The sequence below is a fragment of the Eptesicus fuscus genome, chromosome 7 (genome assembly GCF_027574615.1).
Source record: "Eptesicus fuscus isolate TK198812 chromosome 7, DD_ASM_mEF_20220401, whole genome shotgun sequence".
NCBI lineage: Eukaryota > Metazoa > Chordata > Mammalia > Chiroptera > Vespertilionidae > Eptesicus > Eptesicus fuscus.
Window position 1 is genome coordinate 17,072,560 of NC_072479.1, and position 22,779 is coordinate 17,095,338.

General features: G+C 43.4%; 1 protein-coding gene across 1 annotated transcript; it reads left to right on the top strand.

Annotated features, from left to right (window-relative positions):
* The first annotated feature begins 422 nt into the window (after nucleotides 1-422).
* LOC114232335 (maestro heat-like repeat-containing protein family member 1) lies at nucleotides 423-22,772 on the top strand. Its single transcript, XM_054718387.1, has 18 exons — nucleotides 423-521; nucleotides 870-992; nucleotides 1,914-2,076; nucleotides 3,213-3,305; nucleotides 3,750-3,898; nucleotides 4,253-4,399; nucleotides 12,059-12,157; nucleotides 12,709-12,787; nucleotides 13,342-13,452; nucleotides 14,506-14,579; nucleotides 17,054-17,170; nucleotides 17,369-17,413; nucleotides 18,222-18,366; nucleotides 19,041-19,084; nucleotides 19,790-19,949; nucleotides 20,434-20,486; nucleotides 21,039-21,146; nucleotides 22,764-22,772. Exons 1-18 carry the CDS (start codon nucleotides 423-425, stop codon nucleotides 22,770-22,772), a joined length of 1,818 nt encoding a protein of 605 aa, XP_054574362.1.
* Nucleotides 22,773-22,779: the final 7 nt, after the last annotated feature.

Here is a 22,779-nt window from a genome sequence, read left to right on the forward strand (position 1 = left end):
TTCTCTCTTATCATTGATGTTTCTAGCTCTCTCTCCCTCTCCATCATCTCTGAACTCAATAAAAATATATTCAAATTAAAAGAAAAGTTGTGATCCAAAGGGCAGGCCGAGTTCCTAAAAGTTGATACCTAATAGCATGTATCTCATCTCTTAGGATCCTCGTATTGATTTTTATTATACTAATGTTTCATATAAAGAATAGAGTCTCCATGATTTAATGAATTGCCAAATGACATATTGATAGTGAGGGCCAAAGTCATAATCAGCCACCATACTTGTGTCTTCTGTTTTTTCATTATTTTTGCATGTTTTCATCATACTATGTTACCCACTTTTAAAGAAAAACATAACCCAATTATAGCAAGAGAGAAATAGTTCCCCTCTACTAACCCTCTTTATTCCTTACAGAGATATTTACAGCTATGGCATTTCACTCAAAGAATTTTAAAGGGGAATTGAACAAGTATATCTCAAAAGAAAACATCCAGAAATTTTTGATGGCACTCCCACTTGGAGGTCAGGTGAGGACATCTCAGACATCTTCCTGGCTCCAGCTCAGGGTGGAACCCCCTCCATAAAGGTAGCTGGTTGGGTGCATAGTCATTGTGTCAGGAGAGTGGGAAGAATTTCCAGTCAGCAGGGCACTACTCAGCTCAGTCCAGTCACAGTTCCAGGTCAGGTTCCCATGTCCCTAGTTAAACCCACACCTTCTCCGCCTACTTCCCTCCAAACCTGGGTCCAGCATTAATCTTTTCTCTAGACTCAGTCCTCCTCTTCCTTTCTCTACCATGGATCATTGTTCTCTATCTGTTTCTTTTAAATCTCCATCCTTCAACCTTCCTTTCTTCTTGAATCCTTCTCTCCTATAGATGTCAGAAGATGATATCATAAAAAACCTCAAATTACTGGAAGTCAAAATTCTAAATACTAAGATGCCTACTACATTATGCCAGAAAATTACAGGTGTCCTTATCAACTACTTGAGGAGAATGGTGAGGAGCCCATGCCTGTGGGTTGGGGGCTGTGGGGGAAGAAAGGATTCCAGGCCTAACGCCAGGAGTTCCTTTCTGATGGATGATGACATTTTGAAATTAAGTGGTATCTGGGAGATGAGTACCTCAAGTTTCTAAACAATTTACTAGACCCTATGTCTTATACCCTGAACATGTCTCAAGAACTGTGACCTAGAAGATAAAGTAATGAAGTAAGGGGGTAAGGTGAAAGAAGTGAGATGGAAAGGGTGAAAGGATTTAGGCTTTGGGTCTCAAAATCTAACCTGTCCTAATCCTCCTCCTGGGATATCTTAGGCAGTCACTGTTGCTGTTGCAACTCAGCTAATCATCTCAATTTATTTACTAACCTATTTAAATCCACCCACTTGCCTGCCTGCCCAACTTTGCACTGAACATTCATGACCTCTACCTATGCATCTATCCAGATACTTTTGTACTTAAATTTCCTGGTACCGGGTAAATCTGGTTTCTGATTTTTTTTAGTTAACTGTCTACATACAAGGTGTTTTCCAGTTTACCTGCCTTCTTTGGCACACCTGTTTCCTGATCAAGACCTTGACCCTTCAAGAACTTTTCAAAGTTTCCTCGATAATCTACCCACCTTTCCTTGCTGCTACAGGGAAAGCGCTGTGCGCTGGAAATGCCAAGCCCCTTTCCCACCCCAACACACAAGCCCAGAGACTTTGCAGAGTTTTTGATTTCCTGCCCTCTTGCACACTCTAGGAAGTTCTTGCCCTCTATCATGGGAAAGATATATGTTGAATGGGGTTGTAGGATGCTATAGGATAGTTACTGCCCTCTAGGTAGAGGAGAACCACTTACTGACCAAAGCCAATTCTCAGAAGCTGAGACACTGCTCTTGGAGATTAGCCTTGGAACAGTTAGTCTTTCTTTTTCCAGGAGACAAAGGGAGAATTGGAGAAGATGTTCACATCAGTCCTGATGGCTCTGGGGTCCCATTTTCCAGAAATGATCATTGTCAAGCTATGGGACAGACCGAACATATACTGTCTGCCCCCAAGGAGCCTCATGGTTGCAGTGGGGAAGATAAGCCTTTCCCAAGGTATTGCTCCCCGTGGTGGAAGAGTTAGCCTGAGGAAAAAAAAAAACAGGGGCATCAGGCAGTGGGGGTGCTGCATGGAATTTAGAGGATAGCATTATTCTCCTGACTCCTTTCATTGTATATCTCCACTTAGTTTAGTCATGGGTGTGTGTGTGTGTGTGTGTGTGTGTGTGTGTGTGTGTGTGTGTGTTTAGAGGGGAGGGGGCAAGCTAGCATCCCTGTGGGACTGATGGGAACTCAGGAGGGAGTTCCTGGAGACTAGGAGTGGCACAGGAGAGCATATTCAAGCACAGGAGACTGTGGGACTGGAGGTCAGACTTGGGGAACTTGAGGGAAGGCTGAATAGAAAGCCCCCATTCAACAGAGGCAGGGAGGGGCAAGAGAGAAGAGTGCTCTGCTTAGGGAACCTGAGGTTTTGAATTTGATTAGAGGTTTGGAAGGTAATAGTGTAGTAGGATGAGGCAGAGAATCACCATGCAATCTCCATCCTGGTGGCTGTTGGTGACAGCATTAATTCTCTTACCCATTCTATTCCCCTCCCTCAATCACAAAGTGTGAAAAAAAATCAAGTCACCAGGCAAATAACAGACCCTGCCCTTTCTTTATCACCTGGAGTTTGGGCCAGAGAGAGGTTGTGGGAAGTCAGCTAGCCTTCTGGGCATTAGGTTCAAAATGACAAGGCTTATGGGTGGGCTGCATAGCAAACTCAGAGGACCCGGCACAGAGGCTAGAAATGTGTCTCTTGATCTAATCAGGGCAAGTGTTCTCACGTGAGAACAGTGAGAAGAGCCCCAGGCAGCACAGCTCTGTTTCATAAGGGTCCTTGGAGGGGAGTGTGCATGTGTAGGGTGTGGCAATACCTTGCATCTGTATGTTGTGCTAACATCCATTATTGAGCTTAATTTTCCCAACAGCCCTGAGAGGTGGGCCATTAGGAACTGTAGTCCTATTTAACAGTTGAGGACACAGAAATAAGGATAAATTACGTATCTTACTCTGGGCTGTCCAGACTCTTTGGAGGCAGAGCTAGGATCAGAACCCAAACCTCCTGGTCCCTAATCATAAGATTTTGTACACTAAGGCGGGAAGCTTCTTTCCCTGGGATAGGGATGTTTTTCTTGTACTCTCCCTCCCAGATACAGTTTCATTCATCGGTTCTATATGGAGATATATCCTGCCCCTTCTGAGGTTGGCCCAAGAGAAGAACGACATGTTGGCAATATGTCATGGTAAGGGTCAAGAGGGTCTGGGGAAGGCTTAATTGGAATCAGGGAGGGAGGAAAGAAGGCCAGGAAGAGACTGCGTCCCTCTGAAGTTGGATCCCATAAGTCTATGGAAGGGGCAGTGATGGCTGAGAGCAGGCCAGGTGTGAGTAGATGCTCTTCTCCATCTGACCCTTCTTGGCCTTGTTTGGGGCAATGGGCAAACTTGATAGGGATGCTGTAGGTGTTGACAGCCTTTCTCTTTCACTTTCCCTGCCTACACTGGAACTAGGTATGGTGAGAAAGGAATGATAGTTGGGGAGGTGATGGACAGGTTGGTCTTTCCCAGCACAGGACCCCCAAAGTCCTTTTTGGGTTGGGGAGGAGAGGACTGTACTGATAGGTGCGTATGCTTTACTTTGTGGGAAGGGAAAGGTGATGGGAAGCTCTGACTCCCTTCTCTCCATACAGTATTCTACGGATTGGTCGTCAGTGCCCAGAAGCACCTGGATTCTTGGGATGATAAGGTGATGGGCATTACTCAAAGGGAAATGTCCATGAAGGCCTACACCACCTTCCGCGTCTTCCTCAACCGTTGGTCTTTGAAGAGCAAGGACAAGGTGGGAGTGGGGGATAACAGGGGTTGGGTGGATGGGCTGAAGGAGTAAGGCTTGAGCCAAAGGTGGGCTCAGGTTTGTCCACTTGCTGATAGAAGGCTGACTCACGAGGGTCTTCTGGCACAGCAGGTGATTCTGCTCAATCTCCTCTTCCCATTCTCCTGAAAAATATAGAGTAAAAAAAACACTGCACTGTCCATTCACTTATTTGTTAAGTATGTGATTTACATTTATTGATTACTCTCATTTTCCAGGCATGATCCTAGGCCCTGGTCATACAAAGATGAATAAAGCAAAACCCCTGAGGGTGTGTCTGCCTTCATCCCTTTGCTGATGCAAGTTTCTTTATCTCCTTAGGCACAGGTGTCAGAGCAGGTTCTGTTGATAATGGGCCACCTGTTCTTCCTTATGCCACCATCCAAACTCAAGAACCAAGTGAACCGGTTAACCCGATTGTTAATGATTTTGATGTCCATGGAAGTGACACCTTTCTACATTTCCCAGGTGATTGGGTTGTGAGTGAGAAGGAAATTTGACTAGTTCATGTATTTCATATTTATTGAGTAGTTAATGCTGGAGTTGGCAAAGCTTGGCCCAGAGGTCAAATCCATTGTGAAGCTTATATTTGTAACGAATGTTTTACTGGAACTCAGCCATATCCATTTGTTGAATTCACCTCATGCTTTGAAACTCTCTAACTTCCCTGTCTCTGACCTTTAGACCCAAATTTAAAGGGCCTATGAGGTTAGGTCAAGCCTACCTGGAATACCTCCCTATTTTAAAGTCAAATAGGTGTGGGATTTTACTTATATCTGCAAAATCCCTTCACATTAACACCTAGATTAGCGCTTGACTGAAAAACCAGTAGAAGGTGTGAGTACACCAGGGACCGGGGGTTTTAAGGGCCATTTCAGGATTATGCCTGTGATAGAAATGTTATTCACATATTAGATATTTTTATGAACAGAGGATCAAGAACCAGAAGCCAAATTTTCTGATTGTTAGGGATCAGTCTTCCTTCTAATTCAGTGGCATTTCTCAAACTGAGTTCCCCCACTTTTAATGAGTATTCCACAAAAAGAAGGTGTGTTATTTAGTAAAATAGGTGGGAAATGCTGAGTTTAAAATTAAACAAGTTTCTTCACTGTAGGACTTCTCCGAGTCTTCAATATATGGGTTAGTCTGATCCTCTAAGAAGCAGATACCAACATGGAATTGAGGTGGGAGAGATTTATTGGAGGAACACCTGTGAGGAAAAAAACAGAGAAGGGGCCAGAGGAGACTGGGAGAGCCATCAGACTGAGTAGCAGGTCTGACCATTGATAAAGAGAAGGGGAAGGAGAGAATAAAGGGAAGAAGGGAAGAAGAAAGGAGAGTCTTAGATTATAGTGTATTTCTAAGGAAGTTCAATGCCAACAGGGAGTCATTGAGCCAATGTTACCCATCGGAAAAGTCCTACATCTTGCTTATGTAGGCCTGCTTTAGTGGACCTGCCATACCCAGTCATTGGATGGGAGAAACCGTTGGGAATCTAACCTCAGTTTTAAAAAGTGATGGATTTTAGAGTAAAGAAGTTGGAGATGTTGGTCAATTATGCCCTTCAGAATAGGCTTCTGAAAGGCACATTTTTCATGGTTGCTCAACATGTTAATATGCATTTGTAAGTTACCAAGAGGAGTTTTTTGTGTTTTTTTTAGTGCAACACCCATTAGCACCAAGTTTCCAGAGATCACCGTTTGTGATCTACCATTGCACTACCAACTCAAATTCACTTTCCTTTGTATATGAAGATTTGACCTTCCTCATGCATGTGCTCTGATCTTTCTCCTTTAGTGGAAAAGCCAGTCTCTCATTTACTAGTACTAACCCTTCTGTCACTTGTCTGCATGTTGCCTTTAGGAAGGTCTAAGAACTTGGAACAGAGGTTTGGTCTGTGTAATCAATTAGCCAGTTAGAGGATAACATTTGTAACCTCTCTGCTAGTCTGCAGATTGTGCGGGTAGAGATTCTACCCTACATTTTGGCAGACAGTGGAAATGTTCTGGCTACTTCTTCCTTCTCTCTCCTCTATCAATCCAGGGGATAGTGATTAAGAATCGAGATGTTTGTCAGTCTATAGTATAATTTCTTTAGACATTAACTAGTACTAGCCAGCTTTCCTTAGGGAGGCTGGCCCTATTTGGGGGTCCATTAGGCAAACCAAGGGGAAGAAATGTTAAATATTTAAAATCTAGTGGAGGGATTTGTGCTCTGGCAAAGAGGGAGTAACTGAGGCCACAATTACTCTCTTTTCTGAAACAACTAAAACACTACGCAAAATATATGAAATAATGGTTCTCAAACTATTGAACAACAGGCAACAAAGAATAGTGTCCCTGAGAGACAGGAGAGACATGGCATAAGCTCTACTATTGCCCCTGTTTACTTCCTTGAGAGAATTTCCAGTCAGTGGCAGAGGGAAAGAAACCCCAGGAAAAGTTGATGAACTTTCTGAGTTGAGAAGATAGCAATGAGAGACCAGAAAGACCAACATAGCTGGAGTTTACTGGTGGAATACTAAATAGTCCATGTGTGTGAGGAAATGCTTTCAGGTGAGGAAAAACCCCTGACTTGAAAGAATAGTAGCCAGAACTCACACAGGGCCAACATTTGTATCTGTTCCCACCAAACAGTCTTAAAAACTCATAATTCACAGGATGTTAGGTAGATGGGTGGGTTGGGGAGAAAAATTAACAGTAGGCTGAATGCTTTCCTGGTCCTGTCTAACCAACCTTAAAAGCAAGACCCCAGAGGATCAAATTATTTTCAAGTAACTAACTGTGTTCCAGGAACAACGCAAGAATATTTATAGGAATACTAAAATATCCAATACCCAAGAAGGTAAGGTTACAATGAGTCACATTAATTTTTTTTTTAAAATCACCAGGCATGCAAAGAAGCAGGACAATATGGCCTATAATAAGGAGAAAAAATAAATAAACACTGACCCAGAACTCACACAGATGTTAGAAGTAGCAGACAAGGACATTAAAACAGATATTATAACTGATTCTGTTGGATTAAAAACTAGTGGAAAGATTAAGTAAATAAGTAAAAACCAGGAAAAATATTTTTTAAAAGGACCCAAATTGAACTTCTAGAGTTAAAGACTAGAATATCTGTATGAAAAACACTGGATAGTATTAATGACAGATTAGACATTGCAAAAGAAAAAAAAACTGGTTAATTGAACATAGAAATAGACATTACACACAATGAAACAGAAAAAATAAATAAAGAAGAAAGCATCAGCTTGGCCAGAGTGGCTCAGTGGTTGAGCGTCGACCTATGAGACAGGAAGTCACAGTTTGATTCCAGGTCAGGGCATATGCGCAGGTTGCAGGCTTGATCCCCAGTGGGGGGCATGCAGGAGGCAGCCCATCAATGATTCTCTCTCATCATTGATGTTTCTATCTCCCTCTCCCTCTCCTTTTCTCTCTGAAATCAATAAAACATAAATTAAAAAAAGAAAGCATCAGTGAGGCATGCAACGACTTTAAGCAGCCTAATTTATGTGCAATTCGAGTACCCTCATAAAGGGAGAGACAGAAAATGTATTTGAAGAAATAGTGGTTGAAAAATTTTTAAATCTAAAGTTTAAACCTACAGATCCAACACATTCAATGAACCCAATATAAGAAATAAATAAACTACTCCAAATCATGTCACAATCAAATTTCTCAAAACCAGTGAAACAGAAAAAATGATTTCTTTAAAATTAAATTTATTGGAGTGACATTGGTCAGCATGAACATACAGGTTTCAGGTGTGAGTTTCAGTATTACAAGATCTGCATATTGCTCCATGTGCTCACTACCCAAAGTCAGATCTTCCCGTGTCACCATATATTAGTTCCCTCTTCTCTCCCCACCCCCTTTGATCCCTGTTGAATTAATTTTTGTACGTGGGGACAAACTGTAATCCACTTTCATTCATTTGCATGTGGCTTTCCAGTTTTCCCAGCACCATTTATTGAAGAGACTATCTTTACTCTGTTGTGTGTTTCTGGCTCCTTTTTCGAAAATTACCTGTCCATATGCATGTGGTTTTATAGCCTGGCTCTCTATTCTGTTCCATTGATCTGTGTGTCTGTTTCTCTGCCAGTACCATGCTGTTCTGGAGGTCATAGCTCTGTAGTATAATTTGAAGTCAGGTAGCGTGATACCTCCAACTTTGTTCTTTTTTCTCAGTATTGCCTTTGCTATTTGGAGTCCTTTGTGGTTCCATACAAATCTGATGACTTCTCATTCTATTTCTTTAAAAAAATGACATTGGAATCTGTATATTGCTTTGGGTAATATGGCCATTTAAACTATGTTGATTCTTCCAATCCATGAACATAGAATATTTTTCCATTTTATTGTGTCTTTTTCAATGTCTTTTAATAATGCCTTGTAATTTTCAGTATATAGGTCTCCCACATTCTCTGTTACGTTTATTCCTAGGTATTTTATTCTTTTGATTGCAATTGCAGAAGGAATTGTTTTTTTATTTCTTTTTCTGAAGTTTTGTTGTTAGTATACAGGAAGGCAATGGATATTTGCACATAGATTTTTTGTAACCTGCAACTTTACTGTATTTGTTTATTGTTCCTAATAGTTTTGTGGATTTTTTTGTTTGTTTTTTGTTTGTTTGTTTTGGTGGAGTCTTTAGTGTTTTCTGTATACAGAAAAATGTCATCTGCAAAAACTGATAGTTTTATTTCTTCCTTCCATATTTGAATGTCTTTTATTTCATTCTCTTGCCGTATTGCTCTGCTTAGGATTTCTAGCACTATGTTGAGTAAGAATGGTGAGAGTGGACGTCCTTGTTTTGTTCCTGGTCAATCTCTCTCTCTCTCTCCTCCTCCTCTCTCTCCTCCTCCTCCTCCTCCTCCTCCTCCTCTCCCTCTCCCCCACCTCCTTCCTCTCTAAAATAAATTTTAAAATATTTTAAAAATTGGCAAAATACTTGAATAAATATGGGGATATCAAATTAGCACTGGAAAAGTTGATAAAAATCATTTTGAAAAATTTAAAATTACATTAAGATGCCACTATACATCTGTAAATTGGCACAACCATTTTGGAAAACAGTTTGGCAGTTTTTAAAAAATTAAGTGAGAGATTTATAATGACAGAATGCAGATCAGTGGTTGCCTGGGGAAAGGAACGTTGTTCCGAGGGAAGGGCAAGAGGGATTACAAAGAGACAAGAGGAAACTTTTAGGTGTGATGGATATGCTTATTATCTTAATTGTGGAGATGGTTTCAAGGGTGTTTACATTTATTAAATAGTATACTTAAAATATGCGCAGTGTATTATATATCAACTAGAGGCCCAGTGCACAAGATTCATGCACTTGGCAGGAGAGGGGGACTGGGGGGGGGGGGGGGGACGTGGTCCCTCAGCCCAGCCTGTGCCCTCTTGCGTCCAGGAGCCCTTGGGGGTTGTCCTACTGCCAGATTAGGGCCGTTCCCTGCTGGCCTAAGCCAGCAGTCGACATCCTTAGGGCTGCCTACCCTGCCACTGTGCTCACCATGCTTCTGGATGAGCGGCGCTTCCCCTGTGGGAGCGCACTGACCACCAGGGAGCAGCTCCTGCGTTGAGCACGTCATAGTGACCAGTCCTTCTGCTGTTCGGTTGATGTGCCTATGACCCTTTTATTATATACAATTAGACATCAATAAATCTGTCTTTTTAAAAAATATAATGGACTGTTTACACATGTGAAAACTGAGGCAATTTGTAGCCTCTCACACAAGTGAGAAGAAAAACCCATAAAACAATACAATCCACTAGATATTTAGGATTTTAAATGTGGTTTTCCAAATTTTGCAAATCAGAAGAATAGAACCAGTTCTTTCTTTGGCCATGATTTCTTTTTTTTATTTATTTAACAAATCTTTATTGTTCAGATTATTATAATAGTTTCTCTTTTTTCTCCCATAGCTCCCCTCCACCAGGTTCCTACCCCACCCTCTGCCCTTACCTCCCCGCCCCCCATCATCATCCATAGGTGTACGCTTTTTGTCCAGTCTCTTCCCGCAACCCCCACTCCCCTTTTCCCTCAAGAATTGTCAGTCCACTCCCTTTCTATGCCCCTGATTCTATTATATTCACCAGTTAATACTGTCCATCAGATTTTTTATTCCCTTGGTTTTTAGATTCACTTGTTGATAGATATGTATTTGTTGTTCCTAATTTTTATCTTTACCTTTTTCTTCTTTCTCTTCTTAAAGAATACCTTTCAGCATTTCATATAATACTGGTTTGGTGGTGATGAACTCCTTTAGCTTTTTCTGATCTGTGAAGCTCTTTATCTGACCTTCAATTCTGAATGATAGCTTTGCTGGGGAGAGTAATCTTGGTTGTAGTTTCTTGCTATTCATCACTTTGAATATTTCTTGCCATTCTTGTCTGTCCTGCATAGTTTCTGCTGAGAAATCAGCTGACAATAGTATGTGTGCTCCCTTGTAGGTAACTAACTGTTTTTCTCTTGCTGCTTTTAATATTCTCTCTTTGTCTTTTGCTTTTGGCATTTTAATTATGATGTGTCTTGGTGTGGTCCTCTTTGGATTCCTTTTGTTTGGGGTTCTTTGTGCTTCCTGGACTTGTAAGTCTATTTCTTTCACCAGGTGGGGGAAGTTTTCATTCACTATTTCTTCAAATAGGTTTTCAGTATCTTGCTCTCTCTCTTCTTCTGGGACCCGCATAATTCTGATGTTGGTACGCATGAAGTTGTCCCAGAGGCTCCTTACACTATCTTCATATTTTTTTATTCTTTTTTCTTTCTGTTTTTCCAGAGGAGTGTTTTTTGCTTCTTTGTATTCCAAATCTTTGACTTGATTCTTGCGATCCTCTAGTCTGCTTATAGGTCTCTGTATAATATTCTTTATTTCAGTCACTGTATGCTTAATTTCTAGTTGATCCTTTTTCATCTCCTCGAGGGTCTCATTAAATTTATCGGCCTTTTCTAGGAAATTCTTGAAAACCTTATAACCGTGGTTTTGAACTCTATATCCAGTCATTTGCTTTCTTCCATTTCCTTCATTTGTGGACTGCCTCTTTGTCTCCACAATTTAGCTGCTTCCCTGAGTTGATGGAATGGCTTTGTGTGCGAGGTGTCCTAGCAGGGACTAGTGGCTCAGCCTCCCCAGTTACCTGAGGCGGACATTCTTGGTTTGCCCCTTTGTGGGCTGTGTGTGCAGTCTTGTTGTAGTTAAGACTAGATTGTTGTTAGTATCACTGGGAGGAGTTGACCTCCAGGCCAATTGGCTGTGAGGATCAGCTGTGTCTCCACTGGGAGAGCTTCTGTGCTCAGCTTGGATGGGGCGGAGTCTCAGGGCGGAGCAGACAGCCTGGGTTTTCCTTCAGCCCTGCCCTAAGGGGCCCCTGTGTCTCAGTGTCTTGCGGCAATGGCTGCACGCACCTCTGAGAGAAGGCTCCTCTCGAGTTTCACCCGCTGCCAGACAGTCCAGTTTCTCCCCAAATGAGTCTGGGTTCCCAAAAGTCTCACCCGGAACTGGAGTTCAGTGCAGTCGGGAGGTTTTGTTTCCCTCCCAAACGAGAAAGCTAGCCGCGCACTTGCTGCCTGCCCTTTCTGCACGCTGCAAGTAAGCCAGCCGATTATTAAGCCACCCACCCTTTCTTCTCTCAGGTCTCTGCACCTCTGTCCTCCACAGCTCTTCTGAGTCTCAGTGTCCTTTTCTCTTTCCTTCTAGTTGTAGAATTTCCACTCAGCCAGCTTTCTGGTGGTTCTGGACGATGTCTGCTCTGTCATCCAGTTGCAGTTTTGAAATTGTGCAAGGCAGCAATATAGGTGTTTACCTATGCTACCATCTTGGTTTCTCCCTGGCCATGATTTCTTTATCCTACTTCTTTGAAGTCAGCCAACACCTGCAATGCTGAGTTGCTCTAAAAGTTACCATGGAATAATGAGGTTACTTGGGTGAGGTGGAGGAGCAGGTCATGGCAGTACTTGGCTATGGAAAAATTAACCCCTAGGCCTTCCTGAAAAGATACAAGAGGGCAGTGTAAACTAAGATATTGGGCCCCTTCTGAGAGGAGACCTGAGGACAGAGGCTTCCCCTTGAGGCTGTGGCAAGGGCTGGCTGAGTGGCTGACTCTGTCCTTACACACACAGTGTATCTGCCAACTGGTGAATGCTCTGGCGTTCAGCGGCTGCGGAGGTATAAACTTGGAATCCCAGCTGAAAAACATTACAGGCATGCTGTTCCAGCAGGTGAGTGCTGGAGGCTGGAAGTATCCCAGGCTTGGTCTTCCCCTCTTCTGTGGAGGTGATGGTTACCCCAGCCCAGGTCACAACCTCCACTCGGCCCTGGGGTTTTCTCATGGTGACCGTAACTGCACACACCTCAGGCTTCACTGCCTGGATTCTGGTCACAGAGTGGATATTCTCTAAGAGGTAAATTGCATACATTCCTGTATGTTTCTTGGGGTGGAGGCCATTGTTGCTCCCTCTAAACTGGTTAAGGGCAGAGAGTCCAAACCGCCCCATTATGCCTGTGGGAAATGGCAGGCCTTCTGTGTTGCAGCCTAGAGTAGGAAGAGGACAATTGAACATTTTGCAAAAAGGTGTTACCTTCCATGTATTTGCTGGTCACGTCTTCTTTCCTTTGGGGCTGTGTAGGTGTATTGTGGGTTCTATTTTCACATTCTCCTTATGGGCAAGTACCACGCTTTTTCTGGCTGCATACCTCAGTTTCTCCATCCATGCCCAGAGCCTCTGATTTTTCAGTGCTCCCGGGTCTGATGGCCTTGGTCTCCCCACAGCTGAGTGCAAAAGTCAACCCATCAGATCCTCACTCTGTGGAGAACTGCAGCCTCGCCCTGAGGGCTTTCTACATCTTGGGTAAGTTAACACATTTTCCCAGCCCCAGATACTTGTCCCTGGGTACTCAAGACTTTGTACTCCTTGGGGTGCTAGGTTCCCAAGATGGGCTTCTGTCCTTCAGACAAGATGCAAAGTAATCCATGTAAAGTTTGCCTGAAATTCAATGAATCTCAAAGGGCATAGGCATTGTCCCCTCTCTATCCCTTTTGTTACCACTGCCTTCCCCTGGGGTTGGCTTCCCTTTCTCCTTTGGAGATCCTGAGCTCAGAAAGGTGATAATGTGATTAAAGCACTGATGGTCACGAAAGAGGTTCTGACCTAATGGGAGAGCCCATGGTGGGGCAGGGGAGGGACAGGCCTAGCTCACGAAAAGCATCTGCCCCATGCTGGGCTCATGGTAATGCTGGGCAAACACTTGGCTCTCTTTCTTCCTCCTTCTTTTCTCCAACCTAATAGATCCTAATTTACCCAGCTCATGGCATCAGTGGTTTGCTGTGAGCATGATTTTCTTCTACACACCACCTCCCACTTAAACATACCCCTGACTCCCATGTATTCATGCCCTCTGATAGCCAAGTTATACCAGGATCAGATGGTATCCCTAATACTGTCAGCCATGGAGTCCACTGAGCCAGCCAAGATAGAATCTGCCCTTCAAGCGTTCACAGACGTGTTCCAGGAATGTGAGTACGAACTGAGTCTGGTCCTAGGGATCTTCTTGCTCAGGAAATCTCCTTTCTGGGGCAGAGACTCCCATGTAGTAGTTAAAAGCACAGTTTTAAGCTCAATATAAACTCAATGGGTTCAAATCCTGGTTTTGACTCTTATTAGCTGTACAAACTGGAACAGATTACTTTTAGTCTGTACCTCTATTTCCTCATTTGAAAAATGGAGTTGCCTTGGCTGGGTGGCTCAGTTGGATGGAGTGTCATCCTATATACCACAAGACTGTGGGTTCATTTCCCGATCAGGGCACATTCCTAGGTCGCTGGTATGTTCCCTGATCGGGAGCATATGGAAGGTGACTGATCAATGTTTCTCTCTCACATTGATGTTTATCTCTCTCCCTCTCTCCCCCGCTCTTTCTCTAAAATAAAAAACAACCTATCCTTGGGTGAGGATTATAAAAAACAAAAATGTAGGTAACATTAATTCCTACCTTTAGGCATTTTTATTGAGAAAACATATCTTGTAGTGTAGGTTTAATTCTAATCAAGTATCCATCAAAACTTTGCTGTGTGCCTAACACAGAACGAGGCACAGAAAATACACACATAAATAAGACATGGTCCCTGTTCTGAGGAGCTCACTGTCAAGTAGGGAATGAGACTGTTCACACAGCAACAGGATACAGGATAATATGTGATAAGTTACTTAAGTGTGAGCATGGCAATGGGCAACAGGAATGCAGAGAAGGCGTCAGTCAGGAGATGGGATAGACTCTATGTAGGAGCTGTGCTGATAGCAGAGAGGAGACTGAGTCAGCAGAAGGAATTCACACAGACAAAGAGCAGTGCTGGCATTTCTAAAGGTTGAGATCGCAGAGGGTGAGCAGAACAGCATGGCCAGTGAGGCAGACTTGTGTGCTCAGCTGTGGGAGCCTGTCAAGGGCTGAGGCCCAAGCCAACAAAGTGGGAGGGAGGAGACTGACACCTCCACCACCCCCACTCCCACCCCCACCTCTACCCCCACCCCCACCCCACCCCCTGCCTCATGTCTGTCTGTCTTTCCTCTAGTGCCTCAGACAGAGAAGCTGCAGCGCGTGGTGCTGAATTCAACCATTCTGGTGATTCAGGAGGACCTCAAACCAGTGAGCAGAATGGCAGAATGTTCGGGCTGGGAGGACAATTGCTGTTTTGAGAACTTGGGGCCTGGTAAAATGGAGAGGGGAAGGTTTGGGGGAATAAGGAGATAGGTAAAGCACCCTTGCCAAGCTACTTCTGGTCTCAGGCTTTTCTGCCCATGGGTTACATTTGGGCTTGTCAAAACCTGAGAAAGGTTTGAGAAGTGGACAGGTGGTTCCTTCATATTTTCTGAGCCTTTTCGGTGGGCAATATTGTGGTGAGCCCAGTAGGGACGTGAAGCTCTGAAAGGTATTAATTCTGCCCCCAGAGAATTCAGTTTGCTTAGGGAGAGAAGTCCTGAAACAACACATCTTGCATGGAGTCTGAGAAGATAAATTTTTTTTTTATCTTTTCTTTACGTGTGTGTGTGTGTGTGTGTGTGTGTGTGTGTGTGTGTGTGTATGTAAATTATTTTCTTTAAAAATTTTATTCAATTACAGTTGATATACAATATTATATTAGTTTCAGGTGTACATCCTAGTGATTTGACATTTATTTATGTAACTTATGAAGTGATCACCCCAATAAATCTAGTATCTCACTCCCCTCCCATCTGCCAACTACCAAAATGTTCTCTGTGTCTATGAGGCTGTCTCAGTTCTGCTTGTTCATTTATTTTGTTTATTAGATTCCACAACTAAGTGAAATAATATTGCATTTGTCTTTCTCTGTTTGACTTATTTCACTCAGCACAACACCCTCTAGCTCTATCCATGCTGCAGATGGCAAGATTTCATTCTTTTTTGTTGTTGTTGAGTCATATTTCATTGTATATATGTACCACTTCTTCTTTATCTATTCCTCTATTGATGGATACTTAGTTTGCTTCCATATCTTGGTTAATGTAAATAATGCTGCAATAAATATATGAATATATATGTCTTTTCAATTTCGTTTTGGGTTTCTTCAGATAAATATCCAAAGTTTAATTGCTGGGTCCTTCTTTTTCTCTCCTTGTAGCCTTGGTTTTAAAGTCTATTTTGTCTGATAGTAAGTATTGCTACTCCAGCTTTTTTTGTTTTGTTAACATTTTCATGAAATACCTTTTTCCATCCCTTTATTTTTAGTCTGTGTATGTCTCTTTTGATGTGAAGTGACTCTCTTGCAGATAGCATATGGAAGCATCTTGTTTTCTTATCCATTCAACCATCCTATGTCTTTTGATTGGAGCACTTAATTCATTTGCATTTAAAGTAATTGTTGATAGATACGTAGTTATTGCCATTTTATTATTCATATTTTTTATATTCCTTTCGTCTTCTCATTAAAGAAGACCCTTTAACATTTCTTGTAATATTGGTTTGGTGTTGATGAACTCCTTTAGCTTTTTCTTGTCTTGGAAGCTCTTTATCTCTCCTTCGATTCTAAATGATAGCCTTGCTGGTTAGAGTGATTTTTGGTGGTAGGGCTTTGTTTTTCATCACTTTGAATATATCTTGCCAGTTCCTTCTGGCCAGCAAAGTTCCTGTTGAGAAATCAGCTGACAGTCAATGGAAGCTCCTTTATAGGTAACTAACTGTTTTTCTCTTGCTGCTTTTAAGATTCTCTCTTTGTCTTTAACCTTCTGCATTTAATTATCATGTGTTTCAGTGTGGGCCTCCTTGGGTTCATCTTGTCTGGGACTCTCTGCACTTCCTAAACTTGTATGTCTATTTCCTTGACCAGGTGAGGGAAGATTTCTGTCATTGTTTTTTCAAATAAGTTTTCAATTCCTTCCTATTTCTCTGGTCCTGCTGGCACTCCATTATACGAATATTTGTATGCTTGATGTTGTCTCAGAGGCCCCTTAAACTACCCTCTTTTTTTTTTTTATTCTGTTTTATTTTTGCTGTTCTATTAGGTGTTTTCTGCTACCTTATCTTTCAAATTGCTGATTCAATACTTTGTGAAAAAGTATTTTTTAACAAGCTCTTCAACAGGGCTGGAGACAGCACAAACTGCTTAAGTTCTGGATCACACAGAATAGGGGAGCAGGGGACGAGTGGAGCAGTGGTTTGGGGTGCTAAAACCTCTGTGTCCTCGCTGGAATATGAAGGGCCCTCAGGACTTGTGGGACTTGTTCCTGGCTTTTCCTAGGAAGGCCAGACCACATGGGACTTTCCTGGACTCAGATTCTCCCGCAATCCAACACTCCTGCTAATTTTTATATCTCTGGGGAAATAAGGTGAGGGCAAGGTAAGTACTTAGACTTCTCCAGGAAGGTGGTGGGAGCTGAAGTGGTTAGAACTTCAGGGCAAAGTACAGAAGTGGTCACGTTTAGTGGCTGGTGGTCTGTCATTATCTAGAGCCTGCTGTAGAGTCACACTGGGTTTGGTGTCAGGAAATCTAATCCCCTTACTTGCCTTGGTCCTCGGTGTCCTCACCTGAAATATGAAGGGTGATACTGACAGTCCCTGACATTCCTTCCTGTCTTGTCATGTGATGGTCTATGACTCCACAGGTGCCGAAGGTCCTCGTGCACTTCATTGAGATGCTGGGACAGCATAACTACTTGGCCTTGCCCCAGGGGAACACTATAATCAGCTATATCATCAAGATCGTGGAGTCTGACCCATCAGTAAGAAGGAGCACACCTGAGGGGATGGAACAAGAGGAAGGCAGGGTTGGGAGCAAGAGGGAAAGGGGAGGGTACGCCTGGCACATGTGAAGGGTCTTTGGCCTCTAAAACCCTGAGCAGTGAGCCAGGGAAAGCCTTGAACACAGAGACTTAGCTAGCATTGTTTTTGGATTGAAATCTTTCCTTTTCATATTCTAGAATGAAGAGGACATCCAAATAATGTGTTCCAGAATCCTACAGATGGTATAAACAGCTGGGGCCAAACAGGCCTCTCCATTTCCTCCTCCCCTGGCTCCCCTGATCACTACCCTGACCCCCACCCCAACTGCATCCCACCTTCCCCCTCCATCTAATGCCTTGTGGTGTCTCTTTCACCTCAACCCACCTCCATTTCATTCCACACAAGTGCCTGGGGTTCCACTGAGAAGGGCTCAGTGCCGCAAAAGCAGATCACTGGATCTGGAAGCCAGAGTCTGAGTCCTGATCAGCCAGTTTTCTAGCTGTACAATCTTGAATAACTTGTTCTCCCAGCTGCATTTTCTTCTTTGATAAAAGACGGAGTGATTATATTCCCTGACTGTTCTCAGCAACCTCTAGGGATTCTTGGAGGCTCATATGAACTGATTTGCATCAAAGCTGAGGAAAGGGCTGTGGGAGGAAAAGGAATTAAGACTTAATCTACCTCCCGGTAAGCTCTGCCTCCTGACCTTCAGCATGTCTCTGACTCTGGAAGGTTCCTCAATGAAGGTGATTATAAGTCACACATTCCAAATTTCAAGAAGCCCTCATCTATCAAGTCAACTTCTTCCTGCTCTAATTTTAATCAGGACCTTGGTTATACTTTTCCAACATGGTGTGAGGGGTGAGGGTAGGGGTTGGAGAGAGAGAGGAAAAAAAAGAGGAAGAGAATGAATATGAATGGGTTAAGGGGGCTCTGTATACAGGCCTCAAATACCCTTCTAGGAAAGGGAGACAAGGGCATGGGGTTGGAGACTTATGACTGGGCCTACTTGGGGCTTGGCATTGAAATTCTTTCCACCTCTCCTGCCAGGTATCTTTGCCCAAACTGGTCACTTTGGTGTGTGAGCCCAACAACACCTTGGCCTTCGTGCCTCTGTGTAAGGCAGCCACACAAATGGCTCTGAAGGCCCGTTCCCTGGGCCAGGTTCCTTACCTCAGCAGCTTTCACTTCAATCGTAAGTACAAGGGTGGGGCAGCCTGTGGAGAGGTGAACATTAAGTCTGTTTGTGGGCATGGAGTGTTGGAGTTGGGGGCTGGCTGAGACACCAAGGGGGAGCGGGTACAGAGGATGCTGGAGGGGGGATTGTAGGTCCCAAGCTTGGGCCATGATGGGAAGAGAAAGGCAAAGGGGTAAGGCAGCAACTTAAAGTCATTTGCCCTCTTGAATGAAAAGCGGTTGCCTCTCAAAGTCACAGTTCCTTCTTGCCTTTACTCCTCATTATAAAACACTCGAGTCAGGATGTACAAACATTGTTAAGTACAAAGTAATGAATACATACACATTCCTGACCCTTAGTTCTTCCATTGCCCTAACTCTGAGCCTCACTCTGTGCTCACCCCATCCCTGACCTCTAACCCCAGTGGGAGTCAGGGTTAGAGTTAGGATGTCTGTTCAGCATATCACATGGTGTGTCTGTGTGTTTTTAAAGGCTAAACATGTAATGGTTTGTGTTTTAATCTGAATCAAAATGTCACAGCTCCCATGGCATTGGAACTGATGTTCCCTGTCCTATTTGCTCTTTCTCCTCCTCTGAAGTACTGATGGGGAGCTGCCAGTGGGAGCAGGGGGTTGAGCATCCTGAAGTGTGCACTGACTCTGTCCTCTTCTTTCATCCTCTCTTTTCCTTAGCTACCCAGTTCATTTCACCACAGAGACTCCTGACCCATCTTGTGGTAAGTGATGCCAGAATGAGTACTACAGTCATACATCCTTCCATCCACTCATCAGCCCATCCATCCACTCATTTCACAAATAGCTGGCTACTACTTTGTCTCAGGCATTATGCCGGGTATGGAATATGAGATAGGGCCCAGGATCACAGGGGCCAAAGAGCATGCAGGAGGGACCTGGGAGCATAGTGGTGAGGCCTGGAGATGGGGAAGTGGCCATGGGAAAGGCTTAGCCTCTCTCCTATGTGGCCTTATTGTGAGCTGCTCTCTGTTAACCTTGGACAAGCCCACATACCTTTCTGGATCTCTGTTTTCAGTTTTTCTCTATTAGCCCAGACATTATGTGCTAGACATTATCAACACTTGGAATGACAAAGATAGACCTGCCCTTGAGGTGTTCACAGTCTTAGTGGGAAAGACAAGTCTGGGAAAAGCTATCTAGAGTCCAGTGAGACAAATGTACTAATAGATGAATACATGAGGTTCATTGGGATCTTAGAAGAGCAACAGGCTGACATGGTCTCCAGGAGTCAGGAAGGCATCACAGAAGAGGTGGTGTTTCGAGAGCATCTTGGAGGATGTAGGAGTTCAACAGGTGGCAAAGAATGGGCAGGGCCTAAGCTCCAGCTCTACCATTCTATGGATTTGCTTTCATTTTCTTTCTTCTTTTCTTTTAAATATTTTCTCTGCCTCCTGCTTGCTTCTCAGATGTTTTCCCGAAAGCCCTACAGGGAAAGGGAGTTTGGTACAAGCTCTCTGAGGCTACTATCTGCCCTGCATCCTATCACTTCTTTGCATCCTGTTATTCACTACAATGTTGGCCAGCTGTGGAGGAAGGTGATCCCACAGATGTTGCAGATACTAGATGGTAAGGGGTTGGTTAGGAGGGGGAGGAATGAAGCTGGGGCAGTGGGCAGACCCCAAAAGACGTGGTGTCCTGAGGTGCAGCATGGACCTTTCTTGGAGTGAGGAGAACTGGAACCAGTCTCTCTGTGCCTTTAAGATGCTATTGGATGGTTCTGCTTTTGGAGGCAATGTTCTGAACTGAGCAGAAACACAGTCCAAAGTTCTGTGGCTCTAGGGTTCCCAGAATGACTCCTGCACTTTCTTATGGGCAGAAGATCAGGGAAGAGTGTGGGCTTTGGAAACAGACAGACCAGTTTTGTATCCTTGCTCTGACACTGGACAGCTGTGTATATTTGACCTTTGGACAGTCAGTCGTCTTCTGGAGCCTCTGTAAAGAGGGAGAGCAGTTACCTTGTAGGCTCAGTGCCGCATGGTACTTAAATGTTTTCTTCTCCCTGGCTGGGACCTTCCGGTTGAGTGGGTCCCCTTGCTCTCTCCTTTCCTAGATCATACTGAGGAGAGCCTGAATCAAGAGGACTGGGAGGACAGGCTGTTCCGTGTAAGCACCCCCCCAAGACCTCCCTTCCTCCACATTTGCCTTCTTTCCCACCTTCAGGATCTTAAGGGAGGATAGCCCCAGGCCCCCCAGGGACTGAGGCCATGATCAAGGGCCTCCCTGCTCAATCAAACCTCTTTCTGTGGTCCCCTTGCCTCCTGGCCCTTGCATCAGAGTATCTGACTATGTCCTAAGCCTTGAGTCACCTTCCATACCTTACAACCCTATATCAAGGGGGAGTAAGGGAAAGGGCCCTAGCTCTATGTCCCTGGGCAAGTTATTTAGCCTTTGCATGCCTCAGGTTCTTCATCTGTAAAATGGAAGTAACTCCTGCCTTCCAGAATTAAAAAGGATGATATAGGAGAGAACCTTGTAAATTGGAAAGGGCTTCTTCACACATGTAATTGGCATTACCATCATTTTCACTGTATTATCATTCTTCAGTCCTAACTCCCACCATGTGTTTCACCTCTTTTTCCATATTTACAGACCATAACCCCTGTCTCTTGCTTCTTCTTGACCACACTGTCCTTTGTGGTCTTCTTTCTTCCTCAGTTTTTAAGTCAGTCATTAGTGGCTATTGATGATGACAGCTGGCAGGAGCAACTCCTCAGAGTCATCTTGGAGCGGATACGTTATTTCACTGATGATGGTGATGAGCAGGTGTGTCTGGGTGTGTGGTGGTTGCAAGGGGGGGAGTTCAGGGTGGAGGGTGGTGTGGAAGAAATCTGGGGCTCACACAGGTGGCTGCAGAAATGTGTATGAGAAGAGTCCTTGGGGAAAGAATAAACCAGTGTTCCTGCGTCCTGAGAATCAAGGGGTGAAGAGGACCACAAACTGGTGGTCACACTGGCATGACAGAAATACCAAAGGGTCTTACATTTGCTTAGCGTGTTAGGCTTTATCAAGAACGTTGCCATCTGTAGTCTTCACTGAACCTCCCAGTATTCTGTAACAGAATGGAGCTTGTACTTGAAGTGTGCAGTGGAAAGACTATTGATTTTAGAGTCATATTTAAGCAGTTAATTCAAATAATATTTGAGGGCATCCCATAGATTAGGGACTGTGCTTCATGTTGGGGATATAGAGTTGAGGAAGAAATATGGGCTCCTTTTCTCACAGAGTGCAAGGTTGGTGATGGTGAAGGCCTGGGGTCCTGCCCTGGCTTTTCCACATGCTCCAGGTTTAGTGGTTTTTTGGGTTTTTTGTAGGAAAAAGCTGGGACCGGGTGGGACCGCTGTCCTCTGACAAGGACAGGGACCCAGCGCCAATACAGCGTGTTTATTTTATACAGCAAAAAATAGGAAGTTTTACTAAAAGTAAAGAAAAAGGAGATTATGTACATATCACATGTAGAGGATATTGTTGGTCAATGAAATAAAATAGCAATAGATTAATTTTGTATATAGAGTTATAGATTTTTAAAATATATTTTGATCAGCATTTAAAATGTCAGTAAGATGTTTTGTTTTGGTTTTTTAGCTCTATAGTACCTGTTTTTCTCTTTTATGTACTTTCTCAGCTATGCTTTTTCTAGGAATCATACATACTTTTCATGGACTATTGTCAATGAACATGTTCATTGTTTTGTTTTGTTTTTAATGTGGGAGTTTTTCTTTTTTCTTTTTAATACAGGTTTGTCTTGATAAAGTGTCAACAATCAAGTTTTTTATTTTAAAAAAAAGCCTAAATAACCTATAGCTGTCTTCATCTCTACCTTCAAGCTGAAGAAACACAATCCAGGAGGATTTAGAATCTTAAGCGAATTATTGGGGAAACTGGCACCTGAATTTAGGTTTCTTTCTTCCTTTCCTTCTTTCTTTCTTTCTTTCTTTCTTTCTTTCTTTCTTTCTTTCTTTCTTTCTTTCTTCCTTTCTTCTTTCTTTCTTTCTTTCTTTCTTCTTCCTTCCTTTTTTTCTCCCCACCCAAGGATATTTTTCCATTGATTTTTTAGAGAAAGTGGAAGAGAGAGAGTAAGCCAGAAATATCTGGGTGAGAGAAACACATCAATTGGTTGCCTCCTGCATGTGCCCTGACTAGGGCCCAGGCCAGGGAGGAGCCTATAACCGAGGTACGTGCCCTTGACTAGAATCATACGTGGAACCCTTCAGTCCGCAGGCCAAAACTCTATCCACTGAGCCAAACTGGCTAGGGTCTGTTCCAGGTTTCTTGATTTCCATTCCTGTTTTCCTGTCACCAAGCAATACTTTATTTGGGCTCTCGAGGTTTCCAGGAAAGAGGCCTTATTTCCAAGACTGTTTGCTCTCTAATTATTAACAGTACTTATGAAGCAACT